The 13,590-nt window shown below is 49.7% G+C and overlaps 2 protein-coding genes across 2 annotated transcripts; both read right to left on the minus strand.

Moving 5' to 3' along the window:
* Positions 1–236: 236 nt before the first annotated feature.
* Positions 237–3,335, minus strand: LOC101771480 (cytochrome P450 77A3). The gene is made up of 2 exons (XM_004966165.3): positions 1,839–3,335; positions 237–1,028 (listed from the first exon to the last, which is right to left on the minus strand). Exons 1-2 carry the CDS (start codon positions 2,928–2,930, stop codon positions 579–581), a joined length of 1,542 nt encoding a protein of 513 aa, XP_004966222.1. The 5' UTR covers positions 2,931–3,335; the 3' UTR covers positions 237–578.
* Positions 3,336–5,288: 1,953 nt separating this feature from the next.
* Positions 5,289–10,461, minus strand: LOC101771091 (glutamate receptor 3.5). The gene is made up of 6 exons (XM_004966164.3): positions 9,878–10,461; positions 7,237–8,573; positions 6,882–7,159; positions 6,650–6,681; positions 6,152–6,558; positions 5,289–6,008 (listed from the first exon to the last, which is right to left on the minus strand). The coding sequence occupies exons 1-6, from the start codon at positions 10,140–10,142 to the stop codon at positions 5,544–5,546; spliced, it is 2,784 nt and encodes a 927-aa protein (XP_004966221.1). The 5' UTR covers positions 10,143–10,461; the 3' UTR covers positions 5,289–5,543.
* Positions 10,462–13,590: the final 3,129 nt, after the last annotated feature.

Raw genomic sequence — 13,590 nt, forward strand, 5'->3', positions numbered from 1 at the left:
AATGCATCAGGACAGTGACCAGCCAACACACACACCCACCCACCCCAAATTGCCATTGCGATCGAAGAAAAACACCAGCGTTTGATGTGTTCCTAGACCGGCAGATCAGAAGTGGCCCAAATGGGATAGAACACATTACTGTTCATTTCTTGCTGCATTATCAGACTATGCTTCAGATTAACAATGTTCTCACGTAGGACTAGACTCTAGAGCACTGCTCAGATCAGGAGAGGAAATTAATGGACATATCTTTTTTTTTTAAAAAAAGAAATCAATGGTTATTTTTGACAAGTTGACAACCAATATATATGAGCAGATCGAGCATCGGTAGTAGGTAGTACGTACATTTTTGGATCATCAAATCAAGAGAAGAAAAGAGAACGCTAGAAGAAAGAATTTATGATAGCATCGTGCTTGCACATCCCATCCGTCCGTCCGTCAACCAACCAACAGCTACGATCGATCCACCGATCACCGTGGAGTAGTAGTAGTATTTATACCGCGGCCGCACCAAATTAACCCCCGCCATAATTACCATCCCGTACACGTACGTGGCAATCTGAGACAACCGGCCGGCGTTACGCCGCCCGCTCGACGATGGCGGCGCGGAGCGAGTTCTTCATGACGACGGTGAAGGCGAATGTCTCGGTGGGGTCGGGCGGGCCCTCGCCGGCGGGGGGCACCCACCGGAACTCGCGCACCATGTTGGCGAGCATGAGCTGGATGTGGAGCACGCCGAGCGTCGCCGCGGGGCAGATGCGGCGGCCGGCGCCGAAGGGCATCATGCGGAGCGCGCGGGTGCCGGTGATGTCGGTGTCGAAGCCCTCGCCGCCCTCGAGGAACCGCTCGGGGCGCCACGCCTCCGGGTCCGGCCACGTCGCCGGGTTCTCCGTCACCCACGCCGTGTAGAACTCCACGCTCGCGTCCGCCGGCACCCGGTACCCGCCCAGCTCCGTGTCCCGCGTCGCCGCGTGCGACAGCACGAAGTGGCTCGGCGGGTGACGCCGGAACGTCTCCTTCACCACCGCCTGCAATGCAATCCACGCACAGGTTGCGATGCCAGCCAAGGAAAAGACATGCGTGTGAACCATCGCTTTCAGTTTCGGTTAGACTGAAGAAGAATCTTAACGACTCGACGCTAACGCGATACAGTGATCAACCTCAAGCACGTCACTTTCATGACAGAGATTAACGTTATCCCTTTTCTAGAAGCATTAATTGTTTGGAGGGCAGCAAGTTTAGCGCCACCTCAACGTCTTAATTCCAGCGTGAACTGTCTGAAATTAGTAGCCGCACATTTGTTCGCAAGTCAGGATCAGGTATAAAAGGAAATCATGGGAGACATCAAATTCAAGATACTCCCATGCACCTCACTGATTTTTAGCTGCTGATGGATGAACCAATAAAATAATGTAACCAGCTACCATTGAACTCTCCTCTGCGTGTCTGTCCTCCAGATGAAGGCCAAGTGAAGTATCCTGGTACCAAGCCAATGTTGGCACCAAGAATTTCATGTGCAGTTCAATAATCCTTTAGCTTGTCAAAATGGGTTTAATCCTTCGAATTCGTGTGCAGTAGTGTTTATCAATATGCAATTACTATAGCTAGAGTTCAAGTGAAGTCTTTTCTTGAAACAAAAAGATGAAATGATTTCCTATTTGTGATGCGCCGCGCTTATCGAACACCTCTATTGTGAAATTTGTGCAAACTCCTCTTTTTAGTTGAATCGACGCATTCCAATTTCTAAATTGGGCCAAGCTGGATGAAGGGGAGAAATTTGGAAAGGTGCTGCTTATCGAAAGCTGGAGAGTAGCAAAGCAGAGTGTAGTGGCGTTTACCTGCAGGTAGGGCATGGCCTCGACGTCGGCCTCTGTGATCCGGGCGGTCTTGCCGACCTTGCCGACGACCTCGTCGTAGAGGCGTTCCTGCGCGGCGGGGTCGAGGACGAGGTGCATCATAGCCCACTCGAGCGCGGTGGCGCTAGTGTCCGTGCCGGCGCTCATGACCTCGGAGCAGAGCGTGACGAGCTCGTCCTCGCCGAGGCGCTTCCCGCGGCCGGGCGGCTCGAGGTCGAAGAGCGAGTCCACGTACGCCTCGCCGGGTCCGCTCATCATCTCCACGCCGCCGTCCACCGCCTTCTTGTTTCCGTCCCGGAGGAACTCCCGGCGCGCGCGCACGAGAGGCACGAGGCAGGCAAGCTGGCGGCGGCGCAGGTTGCGCGCCTCGGTGAGCTGCTTCCTGAAGAGCGGCGTGAGGAGGGGCAGGAAGTCCGGGAGCTTGGGCATGGTCATCATCATGACGTCCTTGAGCACCTCCTCGATCTCCCTGATGAGGTCGTCGGGGATCTTGGCGCCGAAGCAGATGCAGATGAGGATGCTGCAGATGGTGAGGCGGCAGCTGGCCATGACGCGGACGGCGCCGGCGGCGGCGTGCTCGGCGCGGAGGCGGCGGAGGTGGGCGGTGACGGCCCACTCCCGGATCCAGGAGAAGGCCTTGACCCGGTGCGGCGACACGATCTCGGCGACGAAGTTGCGGCGGAGCGCGCGCCAGAGCGGGCCGTAGGGGGCGGAGTTGACGGTGCACTTGCCGACGCTGAAGAGGAGGCGGGTCGGGCTGTCCTCGGGGCGGCTGGCGAACATGGGGCCCTGCTTGACGAGCGCCTCGTGGATGAGGTCGGCGGAGGTGACGACGATGAGGGTGCGCTGGCCCATCCGCATGGTGAAGATGGGCCCGTACTTCTCCCGGAGGTCGCGCACCACGTACATGAAGGGTCGCCGCTGCAGGATCACCTGGAAGAGGTTCCCGACCACCGGCCACCCCGGCGGCCCCGGCGGGAGGCCGTCCACGCCGCCGGTCTTGGAGCACCGCCGCCACCACATCGCCGCCAGCGCCGCCGCCAGCACCACCAGCAGCACGTCATTCACATCCATCTCCCTTCTTGGTTGCTGCCGCCGCCGCTGCTACCACCAGCAGCCAGAGATGAACCAGCTGTCAGTGTGGGTGTAGGTGCTGAGCTGAGGAAATGAGAGCAATGGTAGTGAGGGGTAGTGGGTGGCGGAGCGCTATATAGCGGGGGAGCGAGGGGGAGAGCTCGGCTCTCGGCTCGTACCGTGGCGGCGTAAATGCTCGCCATCTACCATCAGAAAGGGGGCCATGAATGCTCCAGCGTGTTATTGAATGCGGGCTTGGGAGGAAAAACCAGCAGCAGCACCAGGCTAGCTAGCCTGGCCACCATGGCCGGCCGCGCGCTCCTTGGCGTGCATCTACTAGAAGCAGAGGCCGGGCTCCTTTAATGGCGCGCGCGGTTGGGGAGACGACGAGGAGGACGTAAGCAGTAGCAGCAGGCCACTGAGCCAGTACTGACCGCGGTAGGGTTGGGTCGGGTCGCGGTTGCACCGGCCGGGGAGGTCGCGCGGGCACGAGGTTTTGGGCTCGTTTTTATGTTGGAGGGGGACGCAGGGACGGAACGGCTTCCCACCATTTCGGTTTCGGCATTAGAGGCGGCAGGCCAAATCGGTTAGCGAGCACACGGCGCCACGGCGATAGCGATGAGGAGTCGTCGCCGGGCGAAGCGTCGTGGTCGGGAGCAGAGGAAGAGGCCCCTGGTGGACATTCGGTTATGATCCGATGGAGACGGGGGATTTGATGGCGAAAGCTCAGTTTTGTTTGGATCCGAGCGTGCTTCACCTTTCTCTGTTTGGTGATTGCGAGCCCGAAAGCTTCTTTTTGTTTGGCGTTTTAGAGATTCTACTAGAACAAACATGCATGAATACAGATGCCATATGACCGCCTTGTCTAGCGTTTGCTACGTTTTGCGATGCCCAACGTCTTGGAGTTGCGGGTACATCTGGCAATCGCCGGTGAAGAATGTAGGTAACGTTGGAGGAACTTGGGCATTGGGCATTGAACTTTTCCATCAAACAAGCGAGAAATAAGGTAAAGGGGACAAACTACCGTTGTCCTCAAGTAGGAGGGGACCTTTAGTCACCTAAAACAAAAGGGGAGGTGCTAAAGTACAGTTGCTTGAAAACACCTTTCCCTTTTTCTTGGCATTACAACATTTCCTCCTGCTTCCAGCTCTAAGTACGTTGCATACACTAGAGTCTTAAATACACACATATACATACTCCCACCTATATGAACACCAAATTGCCAAATGAGATACTGACCAACATATCCTAAGATTTATAAGATCACCGTACCCATATGCACTTGCACCTGAATTCCTATGAGAAACTGAGCTAGATCTTAAGATTGTTTAAATCACCATATGCATTTGATCTATGTATGCCTAGGTTGATTGAGCCTGCAGTTTTAAAATTAACTAAGTCATCGCAAACGTCTCCTCTATGGAGGGTTCATCATCTACTGCTAAATGAATAGCAGTACCATTTTTACGCCATTACCTTTGGATCCATTATGCCATTGCATTTGAATCCATTAGTCATGTAATTAAAACAAACGCGAGGTGCTAAACTACATGCTTCCAGCCTCAGCGCATTGTGTACGTACACGCACATACTTATGAACACAAAACCACTATTGGGATAACGGGCCAGCAAATCCTAAAATCGATCCAGTCATCCATATGCACCTGCACCTATAAATTCCTATGAGAAAATAGGTTAATACATCTTAGTATTCATTAAATCACTACAGAAACTTGATCTATGGGCTTGCAGTTTTTGAGATTGACTAAAATAATCGCATGCATCTCTGTGTTGAGGGTTCATCGTCTACTAGTACCGTGCTAATTCTGAGATCCGAACTTAATTCTTGGACTGGTTGCATAAAAACAAGGGTATCTTTTCAGAGGCAGTAAATAAAACCTCAAAATCGCGGTTGCTAGAAAGAGCTAGTGCTAGTGTAAGTGTGCGGCTGCTGGGCGGTTGAGCGCAGGGGAACCGAAATAACTTGCCTGTCCATGGGCCATCGTGTCTCGACTAGTCGAGCTGAACAAGAGCAACTGCGCAGCTCCATTCCCCCCGTGTGCGTCTGGGAGTGGGATTGTCTGCTAACCAACGCCGCGTTTCGGTCCGCTGCGCTGCGCAGGACCAGCAAGGCGACTGGATCATTATGGTTTTCTTGCGCCCACGCGAGGCTGACCAGATCTGGATAATAGCCCAACGGCCGATCTGTTCCCACTTGAAAGCTCAGTTCAGGCTTCAGGGTTTCAGAATTCAAGAGTGCCAACCAGCAAATAGCTCAAGCCACTTCGGTAATTCGCCCATCAACAGATGTGCATTGGTTAAACAACGTATAGCACAATAAATCAGCCAGAGGAAAGCTAGAAAAAAAAATGCCTGTTAGAAAGGCAATTGAAAGAAAGGAACCACTTTGCACAAGCTTGAAGCAGTGTCGATTGCCGAAGACAGTTGCGGCATACAAACCGTGTATATCAGAGATTGCTAATGATCCTAAGGGAAAAAGGGATACTCGTATCAAAATGTAAGACCACTATCTACATGGATCTGTTCGATATGTTGTCTTGGTAATGTACTTCCCTTGCTTTGCCATCTGAAGGACTGGAGCCTGAAAGAGCGTCAGTATGGTGAAGACACTGACAGCGGACCAGAGGAACCTGCAGCTTGGTTATCTTTGTTGCTTGATCTTCGTTTCCTCGATCTCCGGATTTCTTCCTCTTTCTTGTCGACAAACTGTAAGATCTCTTTGAAGCTGCCTAGGCCTGATGGCTTCCGCTGGATAGCATCAGCATCAGCAGCACTGGGCTCACCGGCAGCTCCAGAATTGGAGTACTTGTTATACTGCCAGCAGAGGCGTATGAAGAACACCAACAGTGCGAAGAGACATATCAGGGCGCACATAAGGAAAAGGCCCGAAAAGCTTCCGATGCCAAGCCTAGTTGCTCCCACTTGGCTCTCGTCATCGTAGGTGCAACTAGGCCGTTTGAACCAGTCGTCGTGAATTCTCTGAAGCTGGCCACTCTCTGAAAGTTGAAGGATGGCTGTTGACATGTCTGCAGCAATGGGGGAGTCTCTCCGGAACGACTGTAAAGAAAAACAATGGAGCAGAATAAATCATTTCCTTTACAGTACCAGACATGTATTATGCTTCTCTGGGATGCAATGGAAGGAATGCCAAAATGAAGGCGAATGAATGAACAGAACAAGTTAAAGGACGATGAACGTACAAAGCCCCATCCTTCCCTTGTGAATTGCTGTCCCACTATTCTGAAGTTGCAGTAGTGTGACAGGAAGATATCAATATATGGCTTCTCATCGACAATCGCAGCAACACCACCATTTTTTGGTCCGCGGTTGAGGGCATCAGCATAGTCCTGGATCGTATTTAGTGCTACCAATCGAGACTCTGGAATATTGAGTTCCAGAATGAGGTACTTTTTGGTAAACTTTCCATTCTGGTATCCAATAGGTAAAGAACTTGAAATCAAACTATCAAGCCCTGTAATTCCTGTGTCGAGCTGTTGGACTGTGAGGATTGACGTCAAGCTAGCAGTATAACTTGAAGTGATGATCAGCACAACGAACAACCATATTATCAACACGAACCGCCCAAGCGCGCTTACAGTGTTTTCTCCTGCAGTTTGTTTCTTGTCAAGACATTCCCACCCGTACAGGGAAATAATCATGGAAGAGTTAATATCATGTGATGCATCTAGTGGACTTACTGTGTGAGTAGAACATTGTTGAGAAGCTGAACCTGAAAGAGAAGCAAGTAATATCTGTCAATTGTTAAAGTTTAGCAAGTTAATGATTTCGAAAAACCACCAACAAAATAGCAGTGAATTATAAACCTAGAAACATTTTGACCCCACGATTGTATTCTGTCTGAACTTTGACTCAAGCCATGTATGGTAAACTATGATAAAACACTTCCTTAAAGTAGAAACAGAAATGTACCAGAATATTGTTACAACTTGTCGCCGTGGAGAGCCTCGAAATTCCTCATTAATCCGATGTTCCAGAATCCAAACTACTACCCCCACCAAAATAAAAAGAGCACCTGTGACACACCACATCTCCAATGTGAAAGGTTGAAGGAAAGTCCAGGCACTTGGAGTTACTTGTTTCACTGGCGCTACTATCACAAGCCCTGCCTCAACATAAGGCTGTGTGTATTCTGAAATCGCCGTTCCATTTCTCACTATAGCAAAGTCGCCTACAGCTGCATCAAGGGACTAAATGAAAATGAAAAAAAATTAGAGGATTGACAGCAAAATTGTGAAATAAACTGGAACAAAGAACGAGGGCATACATTGTTAGCAACCATTCTAACGATGCCAATATAGCTTGGGTTTTTTGTGCCATCCCCAATAGTTACAAATTCTAAAGGAACTGGGTAAGGAAGCAGTTTGATTGCTGCGCTGAATACATCAATGCAATAACCCGTCACATTACCAGGGCCTCCACTTGACACCAATTCCTTAAAGCTTGCTTTATTCGGGATCCCAACTCTCAGAGGCTGGCCATTGTTTGGGAATACCCAACCCCTAGGCGTACTAGTGGATTCACCTGGCCACACCACATCGTACAGCTGCTGGGCACTTGTATTTGGTGGCTTCTGATACAAAATATCAGGAGCAGCAACAGAAAGGCCTGAATAGTTAGACCAATAGCCAATCAAGCGGGAGCCAGAACCACCAACATTAAGGATCTCATATGCTGGGCGTACTAAACTGCGGTCTGAACCAAACTGGACTGGACCTGTCACACCTGTAAAGTTTGTGAGTAGAAGTTGCTGCAGCATCTGGTCACCACCCTCAAATATCTTGAGAGTTGACAGACGCAAAGTGCTGCCATTTGAATCGTGCAACCTGGGATCTGTTGAGAAGTTGATCTGTTGCCCACTATTGAGGAATTGATCGATGGCACGAGCAACAGTCCAAACAGTGTCATAAGCATAAAAACTATATGAGTTCAAGCCAGAAGTAACACTTCTGTTACGAGCCACAGCATTCCATTTAGATATGAACTTATTCTTGGCATCAGATTCAGGAGTATGCTGACGAAGAACAATTAGTCCCTGAATATGACTCAGATCTTTAAGATCTCTAGACGTGGAGGAATCAAGGACAGCAGCTAGCCAATCAGTTACTATCCAGACATAGCCACTGGCCATCATCTGGAGGTTGTTAGCAATAGAAAATATTCTCATCCCCGTGTCAGGATTGACATGCACAACCATGATCCTTGATTCCATCATATTTGCTCTAGATAGTACATCACTGATCACGTCTGAATCTGAGTTTGGAGGAATAGCTGCTTTATACGAAATCTTTGCTCTTTTCGCTGCAAGTGCATCACCAAGGGCGAACACACCACCTCGGCCATAATCATCATCAACGAATATAGCAGTCACCCTTTTCCATTGATAGTAGTCAACAATGCTAGCAACGGCATTCATTTGGAAGTAGTCACTTATGGTTGTTCTTAAGAAGTAAGGATACTCTAATGCAGAAAGACTTGGATCTGTGGCCGCAAATGACAGAAGAGGAACTTGTAGCTCATTAGCAACATGAGAGATGACATGGCCTATCCCTGAGGATTGTGGCCCGATCACAGCAACTACATTTTCCTCCATTAGCTGCAATGCTGCAATCAAGTAAGGTTGTAATGAATCAGTTCATGCACCATCAATGTGAGTAGCAGTGACAGTACGAACTGAAGCTAAATTCTGACGTTTTGCAAGCCAAGAAAAGATGACAGCTTATTCTACTCAAGGCTATAAGATCCTACCAGCTTTGCCCTAAAACTTTATGCATGTCAAGCAAACTTTATTTTCTGACAAAAACAGGAAAACTATCTGCGATTCAAACAAATAAGCAGTCTGCAATGAACCTATTTACTTTACTTTATTATTGTGCTCAAACACTACACTGAGAGAAAGGAATCCTGCATGAGCAGAAAGTGAAGAATTGGATGTTCCATAGCAGCTGAGACATGCTTGGTGCAAGATGCACCCTGCAGAATACCTTAACCAATTTCATAAGTTATGCCAGGTTCCACTCCATCAGCAAAAGCATTCTTTTTGTCAGTTTCTCTTCTATTGCCAGGACAATCAGGTTAGCAGAATTGCCTAGATAGACCAATACGGATACGGATACATGAATACACATATAACGAGGGGAAGTAGTGGAAGTGACCTAGAGAGTGGGATCTCATAAGAAGAATGCAAAAAATATCCATGCATCAAGGGCAATGTCATCATAAGATTTTTTTTAACTAGAATGCCATCGTAAGATTAACAAAATACTGTTTAACATTAACAAATCATCTCATGAAACACGAGCCCAGCAATTATTGCACTAAAACGAAAGCGACGAATATAAAATTGGACCAATAGTGGGGGTACATGGACCTAGTTTGATTAAGACACTAAACCAATACTAACACACTGGAACTGAATATTTAGTGGTCGTCAACAATTAGGTCTAAATATAGGCTACATACGCCATGAGGGGGAATATCAAATTCTCCATAGAAAGGCAACGACAATAAACTACAGTAGTAGTACGAAACAATACTAAACGAAATATCAGGAATAAAAAAGAACGAATATGCATTTTCTAATCCTTGCATCGACGACTCATGTCGCTTGAATCGAGTGCTCTGTCGCCACATGCGCCACCATTTAGGTTCCCTCCCTTTTGCGTCCTATGTCTTCTCCGGCAGTGAGATTACGGAGTTGGAGAGCATTCAAAGAGGCCTCAATATTTCTTCACGGCTGTGAAAAAGCTCTGCATTCAAAGAGGCCTCAACGCTGCTAACGGCTGCGGCATTCTGATTCTCGAGTCTCGACGCGGTAATTCTAATTCTTGACACGGTAATTCTGATTCTTGGCGCATGGACGTGAATAACTGAAGAGGAAAGAAAGGAAGCGGATAAAAAGCACCAACCTTCGACGGTCCCAATAAAGGCGCTGCAGTTGGTGTCGTGGGTCTTCAGACTGAGCTTCGTCCCCGCGAGCACCGTGCCGTCCGCGTTGACGTCGTCGACGGCGAGCTCGACGGCGAGCCGCGCCGCGCGGCCAATCGTGGAGTCGTACGTGAAGAGGGCGCCCACGGCCACCTCGCTCGGCCGCGCCCCCGCCGCCGACACCGCCCTCCCGGCGGCGGTGGCGGCGAGCGCCAAGAACAAGGCCACCAGCTGAGCCGCGCCCATTGGCCCGAATCCAAGCGGCGCTAGAGCACGGGGGGCGCCGGAAGGCGGGACCTTGGATTCGGGGTGGAGGCCTGGAGCTATAGCGTCATATCATCGTACAGCAAGATTCTGGTTTTGAGGTGAGCAAGCAAGGAGGAGAGTGAAGAGGACAACTGGTGAGGAGCTCCGTCCCTCTCCTTCCCCCCGGGAGGCCGGGAAGAAGAAGCTTGGGAGGCCGGGAGGAAGCTTGAGGATTGAGGAAAGTATCGGAGCTCAGGATTGACAGCTAGTCCAAGAATCGGAACTCTGAATGCGAATGCGCAGGTGTGTGTGAATCACGGATGACGCGCGAGCACAGAAGAGACAGCGAACGCGATGGAGAGGTGAACGGTGACGCAAGGAGAGATTTTTTTTTTCTGGGAGCAAGGCGAGAATTTTGTTGCCACGGACGCTAGGCGAAAAGGATATTTTCCCGTCACATTACACAGCTCCATCGACTTGTCGACCCATGGTCCCATGCGTCTGCTGCTACTGACCAGTAATTTTGAGAAGGCAAAATTTGCTAGTGGACACGCAAAATGGTGCTCATTTGGTGGCAGACACCTAAATTGGAGCTTTTTGCTGGAAGACACTTTCATTGGTGCCAATTTTGCTGGAAGACACTTTGAGGAGAGAGAATCTTTTTTTTGACATCCGGTGCCCTGGTTCCTTCTTCTTCCCCATCTCCTACCTGCTTGTTCGGGCATCCTACTTCGCCGCGTCGGCCTCCCATATCCACCGCCGCTGCTGCCATGCTCCTGTCCCCCCGGCCCGGCCAGACAGTTGCCCGCCGGCGGCCAGCATGCCGCCACCCTCATGGTGGACCGCACGGCGACGCTGCTCGCGGGGTGCGCGTCCGTGCGTCACGCATCCAAGCTCCACGCCGCGGCGGCGCGCGCCGGCGTTGACCACGACAAGGCCGTCGACTTCCGCCTCCAGCGCGCATACGCCGCATCCGGCCGCCTCGACCTCTCCGTGGCGCTCCTCTGGCACGGGCCTGACCCGACCGCCGTCTTCTACACCTCCTACGGCCTCCACCTCCCCGCGCTCGCGCTCCTCTCTGACATGTTGTCCCGGGACCTCCTTCCCACCGCGCACACCCTCTCCGCTTCCCTCCCCGCCTGCTGCAGCAGCGGCCTCGCGCTGCACGGCTACGCCGTGGAGCTGGCGCTCTCCAGCGACCCGAACGTCGCCACGGCTCTCCTCAGCATGTACATGCGGTCCGGGGACGCAGCGACGACGTGCGCGCTGTTTGACGGGATGTAGCCGGAGCCGCACGTGGTGTCCGTGACGGCCATTCTCACCTGCTACGCCAAGATGGGCACGCTGGACGACGCGCGCAGCCTGTTCGACGGGTTGCCCAGGAAGGACTTCATCTGCTAGAACGCCATGATCAATGGCTACACGTAGCACGGGCGGCCCAACGAGGTGCTCTGGCTATTCCGGCGGATTCTGAGGTCGGACGTCGAGCCCGACGAGGTCTCGGTCGTGCTGGCACTCTCCACGGTGGCGCAGCTCGACATGACAGAGTACGGGAGGTGGCTCGCCTTTTGGCTGGAGGGGAGCGGAGCTGGCGGTGGAGGGTAGGTGAGGCGGAGCGGTGGCGGTGGCGGAGGGGAGGAGAGCTGGAGCAGTGGCGGTGGCGGTGGCATAGGGAAGGAGAGCTGGAGCAGGTAGGAGATGGGGGAAGAAGAAGGAACCAGGGGCACCAGATGTAAAAAAAGATTCTCTCTCCTCAAAGTGTCTTCCAGCGAAATTGGCACTAACGAAAGTGTCTTCCAGCAAAAGACTCCACTTTGGATGTCCGCCAGCAAATGAGCACCACTTTGCGTGTCCACTAGCAAATTTTGCCTTTTGAGAATAGTCTCTTTCTCTTTGATCTTAAAATCCCGATGAAATGCAAACCCAACTTTAACGATACATGGCGGTCGTTTGGCTAGACGCCTAAAATTTGACAAGATTCCGTCACACGTGGTTTTCCAAATTTCTCCAGCAACTTCAAGATGGGTAGGGTGCAAACTGGAGTCCACAAGAGTCACGATCGGCGCTTTTTAGTTCAATTATTTGTACTAGGTTTTTATAAAATATACCTATTTAAAAAACTAGTGTCAATAATTAAATTAAAGGGTTAATAGAGACTCTCCTGGACACACTGATTCAAGGTGAATTTGTGCATAAGTGGTAGAAAAACGCTGAATTTTTTTTTGCCTAAGTGGTAGAAAAAGGCTGAATTTTTTAGATGAGATACAAGGTGAATTTGGTATATACGGTTAGGATTGTTGTAGTCTAAATGCTATGCTGCCACTGCTAGCATGTTTTTCCAGAGATGAATGCATTCTCTTGCTCAACCACACAAATTGCATTCTCTAGCTACACCACACAAATTGCATTCTCTACATCATAAGGAATGATGGTTGGGTTGAATTTTTTGTTCCTGGACCACACAAATCAGTGCGATGCCGGGTGAATCAACTTGCTTTTATTTTTAGGGGGTGTTTGGGAGGAGGGGGCTAAATTTTAGCCCCTGTCACATCGAATGTTTGGACACTAATTAGGAATATTAAACCTAGACTAATTACAAAACTAATTACGCAACCTCTAGGCTAAATCACGAGACGAATCTATTAAGCCTAATTAGTCCATGATTTGACAATGTGTTGCTACAGTAACCATTCACTAATGATGGATTAATTAGGCTTAATAGATTCATCTCGTGATTTAGCTTAAGGGTTCTGCAATTAGTTTTGTAATTAGCTTATGTTTAGTCCTCCTAATTAGTATCCGAACATCCGATGTGACAGGGCTAAAGTTTAGCCCCTGGTATCCAAATGCCCCCTTAATAATGGATAGATATCTGGCTTCACCTTCCTCCTTCGAGGCGGATCATCCCACAATTATTACAAAACGTAGCTTGTTGCTACATCCACACTATAGTTTCGACTAATCAAACCGACTCAGAAATGAATTCTCAAAGACCATCCATTTGAACTAAAGAAATGAAGTACTGCCATCTCAAAGGACCGACATGCTGAAATAAAGAAGTCCCTATCACTCTCACTTTGCTGCAACCTGGCCCAATATCGGAGCCAATAGTACCTACAATTTTTTTTTGATCGGCTCTTGTTTAAAAACCACCTCATTTCTAGACATCCAAATTGCCCAACAAAAAGCTGCGGCCCCCATTAGGAAGTATAAATTTGGTTTGTGCCCCCTTGCCTAGCCCAACCGTGAAACAAATCACACGTATCAGAAGGTGGGGAGATACCAAATACTATATAAACAACACGCCATAGAAATTTGGCATAGATGCATCCAAAGAAAAGATGGTTAATGGATTCTATAGAGCTACAGAAGCTACAATATTTATTACCATTCCAATTTCTTCTAACAAGATTAACTTTTGTTAAGATTACCCCTTTCTTCAAGTACC

Source organism: Setaria italica, chromosome IV (genome assembly GCF_000263155.2).
Source record: "Setaria italica strain Yugu1 chromosome IV, Setaria_italica_v2.0, whole genome shotgun sequence".
In the NCBI taxonomy this organism is placed as follows: Eukaryota; Viridiplantae; Streptophyta; class Magnoliopsida; order Poales; family Poaceae; genus Setaria; species Setaria italica.